Consider the following 23235-nt stretch of genomic DNA (forward strand, 5'->3'; position numbering starts at 1 on the left):
GTAGCCACCCAGTTCTTATTTTAGGATGAACGCGTCAAACCGCTCTTGCCTGTGAATCCGACGCGGAGATGTCGTACTGCTTATTCGACAGCAAACGTCCAAAAAGCTTAACAAAGCAAATATTTGTCTATCTTAATATTATTTTGAGTGATCCTTGCTTGCTGTAAACATTTATTCGATGTTCTCGAACCACTTTAACGTAGCGGATAGGAACTGTAACATTCTTACAGGAAATATAATATATATAACATGAATACCAATGTCACTAACATTGTGGTTAGTTTATATACCTCTGAACTTCGGAAGCCGCAAGTATGTACCATACAGATAAATAATTTGATGACGATGACCTTTGTTATTTGCTCTTCTTTTTTTTGCGTAATGGGCTGAATTTACTTTAGGAATACTTCTTTTTGGCATTTCTAAAGGTCCAGCCAGACGCACGTGGGTTGGAAACGACGGCAAGAAGCGACGGAGACAAGCTACAGGTTTTTCCGTTGCGGAGGACAATCCGTAGCTATCGCATCGCCGGTATTTTGGCCAGCCAAAAAAATATCACTTCTCGCCCGGAAGTGCACGCGGTGACTTGCGCTGGGCACAGCATGATTTCGCAACAACATGGCAGCAACCAGTCCGCCCCGGTCTGCCCGCTTTGATCTGAATTCGTACTTGCAACTTGCTCTCTTCAGTGGCAGCAAAATAAAAATAAAAAATAAATAGCAAGCTCAGCCATGGCTACGTCTCATGTGAAGCTAAAACAGAGTATCGGCGTTGTCTTGTCGTTATAATAAAGATCAGTTGTTCCTTTTGAAGCTGTTTTGCCTTAGACACCATCAAGAGCCGCGAAAATGTTATGAGTCTTGCTCACCAGACGGCGCCACGCCATTTCACGCCTGTGGTTATGGGAATGAGGGGAATTGTGGGAAACTTTCGTTATGGGAATTCATAGTGGGTTATTTTTTTTTCTTTTCATTTTTCTTCCTTTTTAACATAGGTAGGACATTGGGCAATATAATAACAAGGGCTTGGTGGTGCAGCCCACCGCCCCATTCCAAGGGAGACGCTCATAACATCCATCCATCCATCCATCCATCCTCGCGGAGTGGTGGACGCTCGTGCGGCGATAGGCCATACTGTGTGCAATGAATATGTGACGTGACAGTGCGCGCTACGTTTGTGCATTTACGTTTTTTTTACTTTTTTATTATCTTTATTTATATATTCAGACCAGGGTAACAGTTTACCCCCGCCCGGTACAATGGGAATGTGACAGATAATAATAATAATAATAATAATAATAATAATAATAATAATAATAATAATAATAATAATCACGATCATCATCAGCATCTGGTGACATAGAATTGTTTTACACTGGCGATAACAGCATATGTAAGCTAGATCTAATACACCTTGTCTAAAACGTTAGCCTGTGGTTAGTTTGCGATTTCTTTACGGGTGCACCACAGTGTCTATTCCGAGAACAGTGTAAATTTGTCGCTCCTTTTCATTTTTACGATGTCACGTCCATGCGGTTGCTCCACGCCGCGACGCGACAGTGCGACAGGGTCTGCCTGTCGCGTCGCTTGAATGTCGCGTGCATGTGGTTGCCGCTGAAATGAATTAATCTGAGCAGAAAATGTAAAAAAAACCTTTTTTAGCTTTTGTATGAGTAGGTAATTGTCTGCTGTCTTCAAGTGTGTGGCGTCTGTCTTAGTGCATGCAAAAAAAAAAAAAAAAAAGAATACTTCACTGTGGAGGAGTCTTTTCTTTTTTTTTTTTTTTTACACGATGCGCCTTCAAAAAGGTCGACGAGCTAAGCCAATTGTGAGATGTTGATCTCGAGTAGCACAACTATAAAAAATAGCTAGAAAGGAATTGAAACCGCAAGCCCTTCTCCTATCCTACTTCATTTCGTCCACGCTTTGTCATGTGTTATATAAAAATAAACCATTGACTTCTCTCTGCCACAGCACGAGTAAAAGGGGCTTCATACTGAACGGAAGCCGCAGTTTCGTGTCGGAATGGTCGACAGCCATAAACACGACAACTGTGGCCTCGAGGAAACAGTTACGCATCTTCTTTTGGTGAGTGTCCCCACTTGAGTGCACCTAACCAAGAACATCATTAGACAGACTGAACAATCGCCGTTTGTCAGAAGCGACAATCCTCGTCAACTGGCCGAGGCCGTTCTCAGCACAGAAGGCATTGAGCACGTTATTACGCTTCTTGAGGACATGTGGACTGAGTGACTGACTTTGAGGAGCGTCGTGTGCTGCATCACACTCGTGCATGTGCAGTTTTCTTTTTGCTTTTGTTTTTCTTGTTTTGTTTTCTTTCTTATTTTTACTGGAGTACCATTTAATCATCTCTTACCTCCTGTTCTGTGAAATCTGAGTCCTGCAGCCCTCATCGTCAGTTTCATAATTTGTTTATTGTGAATGAAAACAAGCACCGCTCTAGCATATAAAAAAAATTCACAGCATTTATAAGTAACGCAAGTGAGCATACGCTCCCTGTAACGCCGGTCCACGCAAGAAACTTATGGTATCATTGGTAATGAACGGAAGACCACGTAAACCTAAAAGCAACACACACGGAAGCGGCTGTAAGGACGTGTGCGCTGGCCGAAAGAATGCGAACTATAGAGTGCTGGTTACATTGTAGGCAGCATAACTACGGAGGTGATACTAACAATGTATTAAGGCTTTACACTACGTGACGGGCAGGTTTAAAGTATTGCGTAAACAGAGAGCTGATAAAACTTCTTTTGACCTACTATGCAACTCTCGCAATGCAGGCTGGCAGAATGAAGTGAACAAAAGGCTGTAATTTTCTACCTGAAAACAAAAATGACACTGATAAACAAACGGCTGCCATGAATACAGTAAGAAGACAGGAAAGTGCTTACGACAGAACTTTCTGAAACTCAACAGAGCGTTTTTTTGTTTGTTTGTTTGTTTGTTTTCTGCGGCGTCGTTGTTGGTGGGTGAAGCCCGCTGCGTTGGACATTTATAAGACATCTCTAGTTAAAATGTTCTTCCGTTTCTTTTTCGCTTTTCTTTTACTTTCTACTACATCATGTTAGTCATGTGGAAAGTCATTTTAAGCATAAATAAATCGCACAGATAGATTATGACGGCTGCACAGGTCCGGAGCATCTTAGAAAGGAAGGCGATGTTCTAAAGTGGAAGGCTTCCTTTGAAGTTTACGCTCACTGCGACGAAACGTATTAATAGCCTCGAAGTCAAAAGACACACTTTGAATATTTTAATTTCAAAAAGTAAGCTTTAGTACATGGCTGCAACGTTCTCGCTTATATATCAAGGTAACGGAAGCAGCACGCTGGGCGTAGAAAGTGACCGACTTTCTGAGATGTAGCCGATTCGCTTAAAGTGAGCTGAATTGACTATGCGACTATCGAGAGAGAGATTCTGAGACCGAGGCGCATGCATTATATCCGGCTCTGTTGTGCTGCAAACAACTAACCTTCCATTAATGGCACCATATTTTAATATACTTAGCTTCATCCTTTGCTGAGCATACGTTTTACTTCGTGCACTCTTGACATCCTTCTTCCCTCGCTGCATTGTCGGGGCTCCAAAACGGAGGAATACTGAGAACACGATGGGCCTGTTCAATGGAAAGCAAATGCGAAATGAACTTTCGCATCAGACGTGCTCACTAAAGGGGAAAAAAAAGAAGCGGGGTAAAAAAAAGAACGCCTCTCAAGCCTTTGCTGTCGCAGTAATGCGTGAGCGGCGCTTGCAAAACAAGCAGTGTCTTGACATGCCCGGCAGCTAGGCTAACCTAATAGTGACAGCGGACATATCGCGCTGTTTTCCTTTTTGTTAGAATAACTGAGCAACGAACGACCGAGAGATCTGGTGGACAAATGAGTAAGCCGGACAGTGATGCCCGCCTGCCCTGCCGTGTAGCTTTTATACATAGGTGATGAGGCATGTCAACTGTCTGCGTGCTGTCTTGCGTAAGCTCTGCGTGCTATCCCAGCGTCATGCATTGTACGTATTGATGCTGGCTGTCAGGGAAAATGCCCGCTGATATCCCGAGACACTGGAGCTTTCGCTGCCATAAACAGTGAGTGAGTGAGTGAGTGAGTGAGTGAGTGAGTGAGTGAGTGAGTGAGTGAGGGAGTGAGGGAGTGAGTGAGTGAGTGAGTGAGTGAGTGAGTGAGTGAGTGAGTGAGTGAGTGAGTGAGTGAGTGAGTGAGTTAGTTAGTTAGTTAGTTAGTTAGTTAGTTAGTCAGTCAGTTAGTTAGTTAGTTAGTTAGTTAGTTAGTTAGTTAGTTAGTTAGTTAGTTAGTTAGTTAGTTAGTTAGTTAGTTAGTTAGTTAGTTAGTTAGTTAGTTAGTTAGTTAGTTAGTTGAGGTAAGCGAGCGAGCTATTCTGAAAGGAAAGAAAACAGAAACAAAAGACGGCTCAACTTATTACGAATATAGAGGTGGTCCGTTGAACTGGAAGCAAGAGGTATTCCGCTGAATTCTGACCTTTCCGAGATTAACCGCATTGTTACCCGCAGCCATAGCGATTACCAGTGAAAGCAATTGTGCGGCTGTTGCAAGTAACGAAATACTTGTTTGCGATAGTGCCTTAAACACATGCTTGCACATTGTAAACGCCTGCGCAAGTAGCAGGACAACATAGTTACTGGCCTGCTTGCGAAGTGACATTCATATCATGGAAACGATGTTGCCTTTTAAAATGTGCAAGTACATTCGCCGTTCCAATCGACCCACCAGCGAGACCACTTGCAAAATCCTGTGTCCTGGTGCCCTATAACGTAAAACTATTCCAATATGTTTTTATTCCAATCTCCTTACGTCAAATTTGCGCAACCACCGGCGCAAGCATCGCGCGGTCACCCGCAGGGTTGTCTCAACAGACCAATCAAACGCTCTCCTTGTTCATAGGAGGTCATTTTTGTTTGCTTGAAAAATGAATAACATTGCCTACACTAAGCGACTTGTTTTCTCTAATTCGCTCACAAGAGGCGAGGAGCACGCTCAAGTGGAGAGGGATTCGATGAGGCCGAGCCACTGCACTGAAAATTGATAAACGGATGAAGAGGGGGGTACTGGCGTCTGTGATTGGTCCGCTTTCCCTTACTTAGCTTACCGTGGCTGGCCGACAATCGCGGCGGCATGCAACGGAAGCTTAAGAATGACACTAAAACGGATCCTCATCAAAGAAGAGTTGGCAGAACGAGGTCGTAAACGTTCCGAAAGTACTGGAAAACGTTACACGGCCACGCAAAAAGCTTTATTACACGCAAACAAACCAATGTTCTCCGGCAGGTGCGAGTAGCCAGTGCCTGAGCGATCGGCGGCAGCCATCTTTTATTACTTTCGGAACGGGTCAGCCTACGGCTATTCAGAAGAAAGTTGAGTTTTGTTCGGCATATTAATGCATCTTTAACGCGTACACGTCGCGTTGACGCGGTGAGTTCTTGAGGTATAGTGATGTCGCGTGACAGGCAAGTGAAGTCGGTGCAGTACGAAAGCTTTTGACCAATGGTCGAGGGCTAATGGCAAAAAGGCGCGGAATCAGAAATAACTTTTTTTCTTTTGTTCGGTCAAATCATGCATAATCAGTCTGTACAAATCATATCAGATGGGGAGCTATCGCGGTTTTCGTGACGTCGCGTGACAGACAGGGGCAGTGGGGGTGGTCCAAGAAAGTTTTTTGCCAATCGCGGAGTGCTGAATGCAGAATTATAATAGAAAAGTGTTGGAATAGTTTTACGTTATAGGCGCCCTGGAAGGAAGTCCTGATATCGAGATGTAATTTCAGATTTACCTGTCTTTCTAATGCGTCCCCTTCCCCTGCCCTCGCCCGTTCTTCCGTGCCACATGGCTTAAATGAGGCTTATTTGGCGCTGACGTGAGTGAAATGGCGTGGCAGAACCACGCCGCTTTTAAAAATAAAGGACGGGAAGCCACGGCTCTACGGAGCAGCAAAGGAGGTTTGAAATATCAGAAACTGACGCTGTTCATGCAGAGAACTTTTACGTTCGTACGTTAACTTTTACAAAACGTACTTGTGAGGAACCAGATTGTTGGTGGCAAACCGGTCACATTCGCGTTGAACGAGAAAACTACGCGCCGCAGATCTCTTGCAATGATGAAGCCACGTTTTGTCTTCCGTCAAAGCAATATAGCACAGTATGTATAGCCGTAAGCAAAAGTATACGGAACAGGGATTGCGCGATAAAGCCGATTTTTTTTCCTCAGCCTGCGAATGCAACTTAAATTTCAGGACTGCAGTCCAAACTTGGCACTGCGAACTTTCCAGTTTACTCGTAAATTTCAGTTTATGCATGCTAATTACAAAGAAATTTAGTTTTTTCGGAGACCCTGTGGTCCGTATACTTTTGCTCACAGGTGTACGTGCACATGTGTTGAGCTGGGAGAAAGCCATTTTCTTCGCCGCACAAAAAAAATTATGCTTTCCCTATTTCGTAATGGAATAATCATTACAGAATATTGTTTATGTTTAAAAGCTTGCGTACATCAGTGGAATGGGCAACGATTTATACGCGTGAAGCAATGTAATTAACTTATGTCTGTCTAGTTACTGTGTGGAGTTTACCATCTGAAGCCTGTTCATGCCCTATTAAGAGCATCCGTCCTACAGACAAGAAACGCTTCGACAATTAAAGGGTGAGCGTCAGTTTAAAAGTTTCAGGACGTGACATATGCCGTTTCATGCACATGGCAGGCAGGAATACACAACAGTAGCACCTCATCTGGCAAACAAAACAGCGCTGTTTGTTAGTTAGACTTCAGAAACTGTCATTGCACCAAAGCACAATTTATCGAGGAAAACCCTGCATGAAATAGAGTTCTCACGCACCTAGCGTCACAACATGAAGTGCCTACGCGCATAACCAGAAGCACTGAATTTATCGTGAGATATCAGAGGGCATTAAATGTAACAAATTTACTATATTCAAAGAAAATCAAAAAGGAGGTGGACAGACGGAGTTGCACACGTAGTATAAAGGTTATAAACAGGAATAAGGTGCCTCAGAAAGGCTGGCCAACATTTTATTGAAGAACCTATGGGAGGCCCCCTTTTTTATTTTGGATATTGTACAAGTTGCCATCCCAGACATTGCAAACAAGGCATCTTTAAAGTCAAGCCACACGACTACGTCGCATTTGTGCTGAACACCATGACTACATAGATAGTCTCGATCACGTTAAAGAGACCCTATAAAACAGGAACCACCCGAACACTGCCCTTCAAAAAGCCTACATCGATGCAACCAAACTTGATCAAGCCGAGGTCCTCTAACCCCGACCTAAGATCACAAGAACAACCCCTCTTCTTACTAATAAATTTTTAACGCACTCCCAAACGTAAACAACATCCTCAGTCAACAATACCCAATTCTCAATAGCAACAAGAAACTTAACATCTCTCTCGACCCGCCCATAGTAGTCTACAGACGCTAATTTCAAGCGCATTCTTGTACACGCCAAACTAAGGACAAAGACGAAGCCAACATCCGGTCCCTGTGGCCACCCCAGGTGTACTAAATGCAAACATATTCAATCTTCTACTGCAGTAAAGAAGTACAGCGTCGAATTACCTTCACAAGGTAGCTTCGAGTTTCACCTGCACGTCAAGCAATGTAGTCTGCTGTCTAGAATGTGCCGCTTGTGAGAGTGGACATAGGTGAGAGTGAACAACAAATTCATAGAAGACTCAACGGCCATCGCGCAGATACAAACACAATTTACCTAAAGCAATAGCCAGCCATATCATTGATCATGGCAATATATTCTATAAAGCAAGGCTCTATATACCACAAACAAATTTCTATTCACCTGGCGAGCGTGAGTATACAGAATCATACCTCGTACACAAGTTTACATGCCTACACCCGACGCGGATCAATTTGGCACGTGGCAATTTAGAATCGCTAAAAGCTGTAACTGGAACCTGAAACTCTCATGTCATTAACAAAGGCACAAAACACCTTATGCCACCAGCTAACCTCGATTCCCAATCTCACCCATTCCTCCATTTTCTGTTCTTCCCTGCCTCTCCCCTAACACTCAATCTATTATTCTCTTCTGCGCTTTTGCGCATATATTGAACATATGAGCCCTTTTCCCTTGCGCACCTGCCCCCTCCCGTTCTTTCTTTCTTTTTTTGCTGGCACCCTAATATTTGTTCTTCCATCCGTTTTTTTTTTTTTTCTCTTGTGCGCTCTTGTCTCCTCGTCTTAGAAACCACGCCTAGGGACGTCAAAATACAGCACCCACTTTCTTTTCAGTCTTTCTCTTTACAGCCAGCTGCCCTCGACAACGATCGCATGTGATGTCAATTTACTAAACCGTTAAAGCTAACCAGCCGACGATTACGAGGCCGCGTTTGACGAAGATAGATTCTCCTTATCGAAAGGTTGGCCAGCCTTTCTGATGTAGTTTATCCCTGTTTGTAACCTTTATACCATATATATCAACAAGGCGTTGCATCATTTCTAACACAAACGTTTCAGAATGAAAGCATTCGTTGAATTAGTATGGAAACTTCAGTTACATCAGGGTCCTTTCGGTTAGAATATATTAGATAACACTGCGTGTACGGTAGCTATTTCATGGCAGTGTATGAGGTCCAGTTGAAAAAAAAGCCTCTTAGCACTCGTCTGTAAGCCTTCAAAGTTAAACAAGCACGTATACGCCACTGTCACCTCATGTTGATGTTTATTTGGATAAAAAAAGGAAACAAGACATAATGCTGCAATTCAAATGTTAGCTGGAATGTTCCACCACAATATAGAATACAATACACAATACACAACAGAGTCATCCCATTTATTTTTAACCTTGCAAGCCTTCTGCCGTTGCTTCATGCAAAGGCACGTGTTTACAAGGGAGATGAGATCAACCGGCAAAGCCAAGGCATATTGCAGCGCGAATGTCGACTTCACTGGCTAATCAGTTCCGCATTGCTTCAATTCCCCTGCCGACAAGGCCGCTCGCAAGGTCCAACGAGAGATCAGTTGTGTCACACGAGAGCCTAGTCTGGCGCCTCGACCCACACATCGCGCGAAATGACAGTGGCAGCTCGAGCGGCGAAAAACTGATCCGAGTGGGTCTTGCTCGAGAGGCGAGGCACGATCGAAGGCGCCGTCGGCGACACCAAAGAAAGAACGGATTAGGGAAAATCAACCGCAGCATACGGAACTGAGAGAGCATGGCGTACGCCCCTATCCCCCTCATCCTACGCGCTGCCGTCCTTCGACAGCCGCCTTTGAGTCATTGCCTGCTGCTGACTTTCATAGTCCTTAAGCTGGCAGTGACATTGAACCAGTCTTAAGAACACGAACGTGAAAGGGACCGAGGCATCGAAACTTCAGCAGTTCCATTATAATGTTTGATGTCTATGCTTGCATGAAGTACTATAAAAACTCATCAAACATCCCAGTTTCATGCGCCAGAATCTCGGAACTCTGTCGTTTAGTATGAACGCTGAGAAGTGTAATACTATTTGTGAAGTTGACATTTTACATGCTACATTTGTAGCGTCTTGGAGAAGCTTGCAGCTGCTGGCATGCTAGCCATATAGCTACATCTAATCACGCCCGTATTAGTACTAAGCAGTCTTAGTGGCGTATTAGTACTAAGCAGTCTTAGTGGCGCGGCACATCAAAGTTGATCCCTTGAAAGGAAAGACTACCAAGAAGTAACCGCAATACACATGATGAGATTGCGCGTGGTTGTAATCCTCTTCCAGTAACCGCTCACTCGAAGACAGCCGTCTCACAGTTAAACCATGCAAGACTGGCTCGGTTACGCGATAACGTGGGCGGCCGTTGCAACATCTCTCAGATTACGATTTATATGTTTGTAGGAATACTGCCACATAGAACACGGAATCACTCACCAGGAGAAATGTTTCCACGAATCTTAATTTTGCAGCTACAATGAGAAATGTGCGATCAAAGCAGCTCAAAAGTCGTCGCGCATTATTTTGCCTTCTTGCAACAGTATTTATTCAAGAAACCTCGACCTGAACTTGTTTCAAACAATTGAATGCATGCACGCATACACACGTGCGCACACAGACGCGCGCGCACACGCAAGCACACATTTTCTGCATCCTGATTGCAGAATGTGTAATGTAAGCAGAAGTAAGTTGGCTATAGCTAGCTTTCCAACAAAAAAATATTTGGACTGTCTTTTATACGTACGCAGGACAAAGTTTTTGCTATCACCACACAGGTTCTACGGCGGCGGCACCACACAAATAATCTAACCAACAGCTAAGACGCATATACAAACTGCTGCAATGGCAGAAAAAAAAAAATGATGTGAAATTATTATGCATCGCATCTCAAGAGATCCCAATCCTTCGCTTTTCAGCCGAAGGAGACCCAGGCTAACCTAATCTGGTTTATGGAGAACCCCAGTAATCATTACTTAGGATAAGAGGTTATGCTTGCTAATCAGCAAAAACAGTGCAACAATCAATAGGTGGCTCTCCAACTTCTCAGACATGCACAGATAAAGTTGAATTAGCGTTATTTAATTCTTACAGCCTCAGCCTTTGAAAAAACCTCCACTGGAAAATAAAAATTACCTGGAGACATCCGCAGTGCCTGCCAGAGATGATTCACTGCTCTGCTGAGTCCAATCAGCCTAATGGCGGTTTACTCACTGTATCGGAGATTATACTATATCGAATCAGAAAGTCTTTGCCCCTATTTTTTATTAGGCAAAATAAGGTACATACAAGTAATTACAGAAATATGCACTATTCTACGTACCTAGCACTATTTTTCCACCTAGTCCCCACACGGGTTAAGACATTTATCCCATCGCAGCGCTAAATTTGAGATGTCTCTATGGTAGAATTCGTCCAGCTGATTGTGGAACCATCGTCGGACTGCTGTCGGCTTTATCGTTGCACGTGAATCCCGGTCCTGCCAGCAACTTCTTCAGTGGACAGAAAACATGTAAATCACTCCGGGCGAGGTCCGGACTGTATTGTGGGTGGATCTATTGCATCCACGCGGGAAATGTCGTCACTCAGCGACGCACACGGCCTCCCGAAACGCTCATTGTCATGCAAGTCCTTACGGCCTTTTGCGAACACACACCACCACCTCACACTTCTGAAAGTGAGGCAGATCTCCCCATACGTAGGCTGCATCTCGCTGTGGATTTAGATGGGCATTCGTCCTTTACTCCTTAGAAAACGAACCACACTACGTTACTCGTACGCCATGGACGTATGAAGCACGACCGCCATCTTATATAACTGACAGCAGCGCCGTGCCGCGACGCTGCCGGCAGATAAGGCCGGGCCGGTCCAAGAAAGCTCCACCGCTGGGAATGGATATGTTGACTTCGCATTTACAGCCGTAATTTGGCTAAAAGAAATAGAGCAAAGACTTTCTGATTTGCCCTCGTACTTGCTAGCTTGCCGGCTGTGAGATTATACTATAACTCACCTCTGTATGGGAAGTTATATCTTGTAAATTATCGGGGGTGTATTCATGACCAGTCTGTTAGTAGCATAAGGAGTTCTTTTGAAAGCTGGTTTGTACCCTTATTTCGAGACTTAGCTAGACCATTAGAAGGCATAGCGGTATTTCTAAAATTTATCTCAGTGAAAGCAGTGAACCAGTACTGGGCTGGTAAGAGATGGTACTGCTTTTACGTAAATTAGTGCGTGCGCGTTCGTCAGCTGTGGTATTTAGGGTGGCCGTTCTTCAATGCCAGATCGATATATTCAGCTCATAGAAAACAAACAAACAAAGAAACAAACATCAATACCTCTGCAAACTTCGGGAATTCTTCCGCCTCTGATCTCACTGCGACAGCAGCAAGCCCTCACGTAGGACACCGTTCTCAAGAAAATTGTTTTCTTTGTGATGAACTCAACCGCGTCCACGTGCACTGCAAAACTGCCTACTGTGGCCTTCGAAGTCGACGTACAGACACAAGCCCACTCAGAGCCTACGTAGCTTCCGAAAGATTTCACGTATTGGCAAGCGCGAACGTAGTCTTATAGTGCACTGGTTAGTGCGTCCGACTGCAAGTGAAAATTGCCCCCGACAGTTCACGTGCAACTTCAACTCACCTGGCCGAGGCAGTTTGCACTTGCTTAATGTGCTGATTTGTTCTAATCACGTAAACGCTTATTTGGCTGCCTTCGGCCTATACGGCCATCGTTCGCATGTAACAGCTAATTTGGTGTTCCAACTCTGCAATAAAACCGTTACCCCATAATGCACTCTTCTAAAAGCAGGCACGTGGGTTTTTTGAGATACCCATGAGCTGACTATGCGTACGCAGGTACTCTATCATGGTTTACTTTTTCATTACGCAGAACAACGATGCGCTCGCAGGCACTACCTTGTGAATCACATATAACCCTGCAATGGCCAGTGTATCACATTGTACACTGCTTTTGTACCACAAAATTTTGATTTCTGAGCGCGAAGTTTAACCCAAGGATATACTAGCATTTTTAGTAACGCTGGATGGACCTTTCAGTTGTGGTTAGTTCAGCAGGCCCATTGCTAGTTAATTGTTGTTGGAATAACACTTATTTAGATAATAAAATTTTATAGTTTTCTTCTTTTTTTGGGGGGGTGGGGGAGGGGGGAGGAGCATGAATGTACACTCAATAGCTAAGTGGAAAAGTGAAAAAGTTGTTCTAATTTTCCTATATCCGGAACTGTGTTTGAGGCTTACAGGGATAGGTCGGTTTTCGGTTTTCTGGAGCGTTGGGTGTCCGCAGCGCAAGCAATGCAGTAACGTTGGTGAAGTTTTTTTTTCGTCGCCTTATGGGAGAGTTCGCTGCTCAGCAAGAAAGGATGTGGCCTGACGACGTACGACGGCAACTTGATGACGACGATGACCAACGCTGTCCCATTTAGCGTAACGGAGAGGAAAAAGGGAAGGACAAAGCTAACCTAGGTTACAGCTTTTAGCTGATGTCGCAGTAAAAAGTATTTCTTGGTGTCAATTCGCAGTGGTTCACGAAGCAAAAAAGAACTTTCGCTTTTTAAAGCGCAATTTACTAAGTTACTTAGCTTAGAGGACCATGTTCATTGCGACTGTATGTCATAAGCTTCGTTTCATTGTGTCTTCATTTTCTACTTTCCTCTTGCATATTTCCTCGCTTCTATGATAAACTTATTCTTGTGGCTGACAAGCTCAGGGTTGCTTCAACCTGCGACAAAATGAATGAAATAATGCGTAAAGTAACGGAAAGACTGAATTATTCCTTCATAATTAATTAACTAAATGAGTGAGCAAATTAATCAATTGAATGAATACATGAATTACTGAATGAATGAATAAATGAATGGCTGCGGCTGAGCCATAAGCGTTTTGTAAAGTTGGCATCTCCTTTACAACGATCATAATACAGTGAAGCACCATTCCGGTTTCCCGTCATAAATTGGGTGAAACAAAGCAGCCAGACTTAACAGATGGGAGACAGTGATAGCTTTATTAACGAAAACATTTGAGTGATGGTTCCATTCCTCCTGTCAAGCAGACGTACGCTGTGCATGCCCGTGTGTTTCTTTCCTTTTCTTTTAGTAACACGCATGAGATTCCACCAAGACCTTTTATAAGGAAACGCGGGTCGCATTGTGCTACCCACTGCAAGCATCAAAGAGGCGCATAGTGATGAATGCATACTGCTACTTGTCTACTGACGGGCCTCGTGTAACGCACAGCGCCCTTAAATCACGCCGGTGACCCTGACACACCGAATCAGCCGGAGAGACCCGCGTGTTCCACTGTAGCGGCGACCAGAAAGCCGACACAAGCGACAGGGAGAGGCCAGCCAGGCGAGAAGACCCACTAGTATCGATCAGTTTTTTAGCGGGAACGCGACCGTGGCACTGTGAAGGGACACTGCGCCATTAGGACGCCCGGAGCGCACGCCTTCCTGTTGGGCTCGGGAAATCCCCTTGCGAAAGAACCGTCGGAGCTAGCTTCCACATAGTCAGAGCATGGCGTACTCATTTGCAGCAAAGCTCACGCTAGATGGAGCCTTACGGAAAGGGGCGAAATCGCGCCACGTGCGAGAAAAGGATGGCCGCAGGTTTTGATGTGTTCACACCAAATAGTCTGGACTATAAGGATGTTCTGTTCAGTGGTTCGTCCCTTTTTAATGGTTTCTCGGCCGGGGTCCTTTCGACATTCTGAACAACCGCGGGGTTGCCCAATAACTTCGTCTAGAAACATTTTCTATCCTTGCGCCACTTACGTTCCAACTGTCGAGTTGGACCAAACACTTCGAAAGGCAAAACTAACTATACAGCTCTGTATTGCTGTGCCCACGATTCCAAGCAGAGGGGTTTCTATTTTTAAGCTTTTGTGGAAAGAAAATGGGATGTGATCAAGAATCGAACCGGAGATACTAGTAACCTAAAGAAAAAATACACTCAGCACAGTATTACAGGAGCACGCGCTATCAGACTCACATCCTAGTAGCATGATGTTCGGTGTAAACGGCATGGTTAGAGTGCAGTACTAACCGAGACTAGTTAGGCTTGTTACGTTTTATTTTTCTGTCGTATCTTTCGAAAATCTCACTGCCCTTCAACGCTTGTTAACACTCACGGAGGCCTGGCTAAATGATGAATAATTAACAGTTTCTGCAAATTGAAAACACAGTTTCACTTTGGCTTTCCTGTTAGCTTGCTTTCTCGTATGCTTCCTTTTCCGCCAGAAGGCGTTCATGGCCAACGAACACAACTTATACTTTGGGTATTGATTTTTGCCGGCAGCTAGCCGGCAAAAATCAATACCCAAAGTATCATCCTTGTCCTTGTCTGTCTACCTTGTGTCCGTGGTTTTATTCGCGCTAAGCTACTACTTCAAATATGGACGACCAACTAGCCCAACAGTCAACTCTTCTAGCTAGCCGGGCCGTTCAAGCAACCCTTTGCGAACTGTCTTCCTAGCAAAGTCGTCTTTCTAGACATTACGAGGTGCCATTTGGCCTTTCGTTACCACGGAAAATAGTTGTGCCGTTGGAGCCAGTGGGGAGTTAGAAACTCATGTAGTTGTACGGAAACTTCTTGCAAGTGCTGCCAACAAACTGATAAGACTTTCTTCATTATTCTCCACGGTGCGCTGCATTATTTAGGTCAACTTATATGATGTCTAAAGCCAACCAACATATCATATGTCGTAATATAACGACATAATAGTGACATTATTTTGGTAAGCATAGCTGGAGGATGGCTGCTTATTTAATTCGTTGCTATTTCGTTATTGGCGTTTCTTCGCTGCTCTGCAAGCAACTTGCAAAGTACTGGACTCATTTGCTTCTGTAATGCTGGCTTTTTAGAATTTTCCTCACATTTCGAACATCGATGCTTTTTGTCACAAAAATAACATAAACCAAAAATGCTCTAGGGAGCCAAGATAACTAATCTAAACGGACACTCATGGAGGAATCATGCCATTAGGGGTTCGCTCTTTCTTGTTTTATTAAATTACGTAGGGTAGCCTCAATATTAACATCGTCAAGACAGAAAAAGTACGTTAGCGTCAGAATGCTGGAGATTAGCATTTTAGCGAGAAAGTTCATTAGTTCTCTCATTAAGCACAGGGGCGCTGAAGTAATGACTTAGGTAGCAAATATCTACGAAAGAAGGAGTTCCTGCCTCTTTTACTTTAACACAAGGATAGAGTGTTTCCTTTTATTAATCCGCAGCATTATGATGAGGGACATTACGGTAAGCTAAGGGCAGCTGGCTAGTCTTAATGGCGGCTACGCTTACTATTTGCGCTCGTCCTTTGTTCTTGTTTTCTTTCCTTTCGCTCGCTGGTAGATTCTGCCTATTTGTCGCTGGACATTAGGGCTCCTTGAAGTGTCCTGTATCTTTATAAAGGAGAAGAAAAGGGGTTAACCGAGGGGCCCGATCTTTATTAGTCATATCATAAGAAGCCAATAAACACTGACACCAAGGACAACATAGAGGAAATTACTTGTGCTTAATAAATGGAATAAAGTGACGATAAATTAATGAAAATGAAAGTGGATGAAAAAAGAACTTGCCGCAGGTGGGGACTGAACCTACAACCTTCGCATTTATGCTGTTGCTGTGTCAACGTGGACCATGGTTGCGTTGACATGGAATACATATCCGGGTAGCAAGAGTATGAAATTGCAATTAAATACGCTTGCGAAACTATCGCGACACTTATTTTTAGAATTGAGCATCCTGTATAATCTGGCTACTTCCACTGCGTGATGATACTGACACAATGCTACAGGCTAACAACTTTCCTTTCTCATGGCAACGTTTTGCACTTAAACAATTTACTAAGTGACATTGTCTATCTAAGATAAGCAACATCACTGAGATTCCACAGAAGTGCTGATTTCCACTGGTCTGCATTTCATGTCCACGTCATAAACGTCAGTAAATATATAACTGATAAAGCTGTGCTCAGTTTTAAGGCTTACTGTTACCGACACACTAAGCAATGTTTACACCTTTTGGGGCATCTCGTGTTCCCCAAAAATGTTCGTCATCCATCTTGCCTGCGTTTTCTTTCTTGAAAACTCTGCACTCGTTACTTTCCTGTCAAGCATGCTATGTCACGCTGACAACGCGCATGCCGTTCACGATTTGGAAGTACAGGGCGAGCAGCGTTAAAGGAAATGCGCATGATGTCGACAATTATTGTTTGGGGGCCAGATGAGCATCAATGGATGCAAACCTGTATATATATATATATATATATATATATATATATATCTTGACACTGACAGAGCGAGGTTGGCTTATCAATCTACCGCTGCGGAGTATAAACGTGCCGTCATCCGTGCCAAACCCAATTATTTTCATTCACCCCTTCCTTCTTTACTTACTTCAAATCCACGCAAGCTTTCGAATATTATCGACACGCATGAATCGAAAACGATCGAAGAATCAAAACGATCGAAGAATTTTTATCCCAAATAAACAATGTTGTATTCTACTCGACAGCACATTTTCGTCATGTTTTTCATATGTTGGATTAATAGCCTTTTCTATTATTTCTTCACCTGACTGGGTAGGCATTTCTAAAGTCATTCAAGTGGCGAAAATTTCATCGTCAGCTGGTACTGATGGTATTAACCACAAGTTTTTGAAAAAGCACACAGACATAGTCACCCATTATACTGTCGTAAGTACTTTCGCATTCATCACAGGGTGCCACGTTGCTGGACGGCTGGAAGATACGAAAGGGGATTCCGGTGCACAAATCTAGCAACGATCATATCCCTCGCAACTACAGACTTATTTTATTAACGTCAGTTCCATGCAAGTTGCTTGAACACATAATATATTCTAGCCTTATGTGGCACCTAGAATGAAACTGTTTCTTCACACCTAATCAGCATGGTGTTCACAAATACCACTTAAGTGAAACTCAACTGCTCGCTTTTACTAATGATTTGTTTTCCATTTTGCATTGTTCATATTTTGTGGGTTGCATCTTTTTAGATTTTGCGAAGGCAGTTGATACTGTGTCACATCAACTACTACTTTTCAAGCTTCGTAAACTAAATCCTGGTACTAATTTGAGGAGGTGGATCGAGTGCTTTTTGCAGGGCCGTACCCAGTACGTTACAATTAATGACTGTGACTCACCTTTATGCCCCGTAACCTCCGGAGTTGCCCAAGGCTCCATACTAGGTCATCTGCTTTTCCTAATTTATATTATGACCTTCCTGACTCCATTTAATCACAATTTAGACTTTATGCTGAGAATCGCGTATTATATAGACAAATATCTAAACATTCTGATGCAGCCACGTTTTAATCTTAACTGGATAATATCTCCCCTTTGCGTCGCACCTGGTCTATGAAGCTAAATATTGGTAAGTGCAAAGCAATGAGAATAACGCGTGCGCCTAACCAGTTTCATGCACCTACTTCCTTAATAACTCTCCCTTAACTTTTGTCTCTGGTTATAAGTATTTTGGCGTTTACATTACCGCCAACTTATCATGTAAAGTGCACGTTGAATGTATCACTATTAATGCTCACCGTACATTTGCTTTCCTTCGCCGTAATATTTCCTTGGCTTCTGGTCCATAAAACTACTTCTATATAAGACTCTTGTGCGCCCGAAATTAGAGTATGCCTCTTCCGTTTGGGATCCCCAAACCAAATCACTCATACAAGTTCTCGAATCCATCCAAGATCTATCTGTTCATATTATATTTTCTAATTATTCTCGTTCAGCTAGTGTAACGCTTATGAAGGAAACATTCAATCTTCCTTACCTTTCCTTACACCATCGTAATTCTCGTTTATGCCTCTTTCACAAAATATATTTCACCAATAAATTCTAAAGCAATAACTTTTTATTACTCCTACTTACTTTTCGTCCCGCATGGACCACCGATTCAAAGTTGGCGTGATAAACTGCAGGAGTAATCTTTGTTTTGATTCATTTGTTCCGAAGACCAGCGTGGACGGGAATCACCTTCCCGCCTCCGCCATCTCCATGACAGTACCCGAAGCCTTCAGGTCTGCTATATATGATCATCTTTATTAATCTGCTTTCCACACATGTATTGTTCTCCGTTACCCACTACTTTCTGTAACGCCGAACGGCCCTGGAAGTACAGGGCGAGCAGCGTTAAAGGAAAGGCACGTAATATTGACAATTATTTTTTGGCCTTGAGAGTAAATAAATAAAATGAAATTAAATTTAAGACAATGTAGATTACACAGAGACAGTCCATCATTATACTGCGCTTAGTGTTACATTGACGATTTAAGTGAAGGAGAGTACGCGGACGTACGTAGCGCAAACTACCGACTGTTTAATACTGTTAAAGAACGCGCTTATATACAAGGAGATATGACGTGGGGAGGGGATACAAAAAGATATGGCAAGGTGACGACATGTGATCATACTTTGGGTCAGGCATACATCGTTCACTTGCACCCGTTCGCCCTGGCAAACTCGACCTCAGCTTCGATAAGCGCGATAGACGGTGTGCTTACGCACATCTCTTTTTCTTTAGCTATCGCAAGTGCCTCCCATATTTCTCGCTACGTTTTTGTTTTTGATGTGCCAACGACTGTGGCGCTTTCTAGTAGCGGAGAGCATCTGCATTGTTTGCAGTGTCCAGCCAAGTTGCTAAGTGCCTTCAGAAGCTGGCACGTGTATTTGTGCTCCCGTACCCTATCATTTAGACAACGTCCAGTTTGTCCAACGTACACTTTCCCGCAATCTAGTGGGACTTGGTAAACCACTGAAGTAGCACATTCCACGTACTTTTTCACGTGCTTAGTCTGACAGACCGTAGCACCTCAATTGCCCTCTTTGGATCATGCGTTCACCCTCTTGCACATGCTTTTTAGATTTTGAGGAGTGGAGAACAGTACTTGAACATCATGGCGTTGGGCTGTCTTTTTTGTTCTGTGTGACAACCCATGGATGTAAGGCAACATCACGCGTTCTTTAAAAAAAATTATTTTTCTTGGGTTTTTACCTTGCGAACTAGCAGGAAACAGATAGAATAGAGCTAGTTGATTTCGCCTTTTCTTGAAGGCTAATATCTCAGCGTTTGCAGTACAGGCTTGCCGGAAACTTCGTAATTGCGACGTTGTTTGTCGGCCTACGAGGCTTCACTGTGAAGCACGTTGCCAAGCTTGTCTTGTCACGCGCTGTCTCTCGCCACGCGCGAACACAGTCCAACTCCTACAAGCGCGTCACAATATAAGCACGCAATGACAAGCAAACGAACTTCTTCCAGGACGTTCAGAACCGCCGTTTTAGAGTCGACCTAACCGCACTTCGAAAGCATGTTAGCGCAAGCAGGTACGTGCAATAAGAAAACAGACGCACGGAGCGCGCTAAATTGTCTACGTCTCTTTCGTGTACGTGTCTGCTAGCACTAAAGTGCTTCTCAAGTACGTTTACCAACACGGCCAACACATATCTGGCAATCGTCTTCACGAGATCGCACTAAGTAAAAACCTGCAAGCAATGACTGTTGCATACAGCAGACGTTCTTTTTTTTGCTGAAGCACTTGCGCGTACAGGCAATTGAACGTGGTGGCGATGACGTGCTACCTTCTTTTTTCTGCAACACGGCTACCCGCGATGTCCCAAAACATGCGCGTGGGCGCAATACCGTTAACACTCACCGGTCGTTGTATCATTACCGGGGGCCGGAGATGGTGCAGCGAACGCAGCCGACGAGTCTGGCCGCCCTGCCCGTAGCAGAAGCAGCAATATCATAAAAAGCGGTGATGCCGTCGTCGTGAGCACGGTAGACACCGTCATCGCGGCCTTTCCTCTGTTTCTACTCTCTCCCTATTTCGCCCGAGAAAGCAAACTGCGTTGATCCTCCTCCGGTTGCGCCTTCTTCGAGCAGGCCGGGGCACCGAGTGCTGCTAGCAGCGAGTCCTAGCTACGCCCTACGACGGGACCCATGCCGAGGTCGAGCGCGCACCAATGCGACACACGCCGACCGAGAGAGCCCCAGCCCCGGAGCTTGCCCTCCCTGGCCAGCCGCTTCACCGCAAGCCCGCACCCCGATCTAGTTGCCGCGAACGCCGCTAGGTGTGGAGGCACTTGCGTGCCGAACAGTGCTGCCCTCTTTCTCGCGCACGCGACACCACGTGATCTCCCAGTCGCGCGTGTCGCTTAGCCGTAAGCTTTATTTTATTTCGTCTTTCGGTTTGCCTTGCTTTGCTTATGGAGGTGGCGATCGTTGAGCAGAGAGAAGCGGATTGCAGCAATCACAAAAAAAAAAAAAAGCGCGCTGCAACCTTGAAGCGTGGCGCCATCCCAGGAGAGTACATAGAACGCGTTTCGTCTCATACCTGGCCCTCTTTTTCGCACTACGGGGAAAGAAATATCCCCAAGCCCCTGATTTCATGCGCTGCATTCCGCCTTATGGCCAGAAGTAGTGAAAGTAATATGGTGGCAGTTGTGGTAGCTGTAGTGGTAAAGGCCGTGATACGCGGAATGTCTAAGTTTACCATTGTCATTGTGTAAAAATCATGGATACGATCGTGCAATTCCATTCGTTACGCATGCCAAAATTTGGTGTGTCGTGCAAATTACTTTTTAACCTATTATCTCTGGAAATGCTAACATCCCTGTGCGAGTGCCTCGAAAGAGCGCCATTAAAGCATTGTAATAATTTAACACTAACATACGAAGAGGAGCTAAGAAATATCTCAAAAATACCACATGCACGAAAAGCATTTAACATACAATATTGTGCTTTCTACCTTCGCTAGCATAATAACTTAACATCTGTATTCAATGATCACTCTGTTGATGCAAACGTCGTGGTAGCTTTAGTGGCTTTGGCGTTGCACTGTTGATCTCGATGTCGCAGGTTGGAGCCTGGCCATGACAGATTCATTTTGGTGGGGGGCAAAATGCAAGAACGGTCATGTACTTAAATTTAGATGCACGCTATTAATCCTCGGGCTGTCAAAATTAATATGGAGTGCCCCACTACGGCGTGGCTCGTTATCAGATTGTGGTTTTGGCACGTAAACCCCATAATTTATTCTTTTACTGACTTGATGCAATTTATCTTTCATCTGCAAAAGTCGCACAAAAAGGTCATCGGGGTAAGTGATAAAAATAAGCAATATGTTCTTGCTAAGCACACATGGCAGAATGGTAGGCTAAACTAAAGGCTACTATGATCTGCTACTCTGCAGTGGGAAAGGGGGAAGGAGCAAAAGAAGAGTGATGGTGAAAAGAAAGAAGTGTGCGAGCTCAAGTCGCTAATTCGACGTTTTGTTTATTACAACTGCCTATGAACGACATGGGTATCGCCTCCAACGAATTTATCAGACGGAAGCCACCATGCACGGTAGAATGACGCCTCAGTCCATGTGAACGAGACACTAAAAAAATGTTAGATTGTCTCGTTGTACATTAATTACTTACATTAATTCCATTAGCTCCGCAGCCGCGAAGCGGAAGGCAACCGTGCACTCGAATGGCTATTACGACTAGCTTAATCGAGGTTAATTGACATTTCTAAATCTACTTTCAAAATACAGTTGTTACAGTCTGCGCAAATTCTTATCAATTTGTAACGGATGCCTTTCTAGCGACTTGTGCTTTAGTCTATGCAAAAATTACATTCGCTACACAAATGTCCTTATTGAGTGACTTTTTTCTACCCACGAGGGATCTGTGTAGTTTTAAACGGACGAGCTATTTACAGTATTTATGAATAATAGGTTGCTTTTAGGTACTCAATTCCACGATTAAAAAAATGAACACGCTTCGACTTTCTTTGTAACATATATATATATATATATATATATATATATAGGGTTAAGAAATTTGAAGCCGCACTTACATTCAACCGAACACTGCCGCTTTACAAATGTCGGGTAAGAGCAATGAAAGTGATTATACGCCGTACCGCCAAACCAAACTGGTACATGAAACAGAAAGTCAGGTGCACGTGTATATCAACCATGCCGTGTTTAGAACACAGCAAATAAACAAATTCCTTTAAACCACATAGAAAGGAAATTGGATTCCATGCTCTGTCATCGGATGTAAATTGGATTAAACTTGTCTTCCAAAAGGCAAGTCGCGTTCTGTGTTGTAGAAAAAAATGAAATAAGGGTAAGAAAAAAATAAAGGGAACAAAGGGTGCTCGTTGTTCAGCAAGGCATCCGCGTCAAGTCTGGTCCATCTTGGGCATGTACTCCCAGTTGGCTACCGAGCGCTCTCGCATGAGCGAAGGGCTGTGTGCGTGGTGGTAGAGCCAGACGCCGAGAAACAGCATGGCGACGGTGAACACGACAGTCAGGGTGAACCGGATCACCGAGTGAACCTTGCGCATGCCGTCACCCGACAGGAACCTCCGCAAGCAGCCATAGCCCCAGGGGACGTACCCCGGCCTGCACAGTGTTCGTTCAGTTGCAAGACTCGCTGCCAAAGCAAAACTCGCAGCGAAGTGAGAACCCAACAGAAAGAAAAAAACAGTTGGCATAGCAAGTTCCAACGCGAACCCAAAAGCGCAAAGATGCAACTACGGCGGCGCACATTTTCTTACAGTTCGTAGAGCCGCTGGGGAAGAAACAGTAGGAGACAAATTTAAAGAGAGAGCAAATTAGAAGATGCCTTGCGCAGCGGGTAACAGAGGATGCCCTCCAGGCTTGAGGTCTCCGGCATCTAACGACGCTGGCGACTTCACTAAGCCGAAGTTTTATATTTGT

At 44.1% G+C, this 23235-nt stretch overlaps 2 protein-coding genes across 2 annotated transcripts in view; one reads left to right on the forward strand and one right to left on the reverse strand.

Annotated features, from left to right (window-relative positions):
- jus (EB domain-containing julius seizure protein) overlaps nucleotides 1-20946 on the reverse strand; it is a 203676-nt gene extending 182730 nt beyond the window's left edge. The window contains exon 1 of the mRNA XM_050178591.2: nucleotides 20173-20946. Within this exon, the coding sequence (XP_050034548.1) occupies nucleotides 20173-20311 (139 nt within the window). The 5' untranslated portion in view covers nucleotides 20312-20946. The remainder of the gene's footprint in view (nucleotides 1-20172) is intronic.
- The window catches only part of LOC126531174 (uncharacterized), a 125054-nt gene that overhangs the window by 20527 nt on the left and 81292 nt on the right, over nucleotides 1-23235 (forward strand). The window lies entirely within an intron of this gene.

This window comes from Dermacentor andersoni, chromosome 5 (assembly GCF_023375885.2).
Source record: "Dermacentor andersoni chromosome 5, qqDerAnde1_hic_scaffold, whole genome shotgun sequence".
Classification (NCBI taxonomy): domain Eukaryota; kingdom Metazoa; phylum Arthropoda; class Arachnida; order Ixodida; family Ixodidae; genus Dermacentor; species Dermacentor andersoni.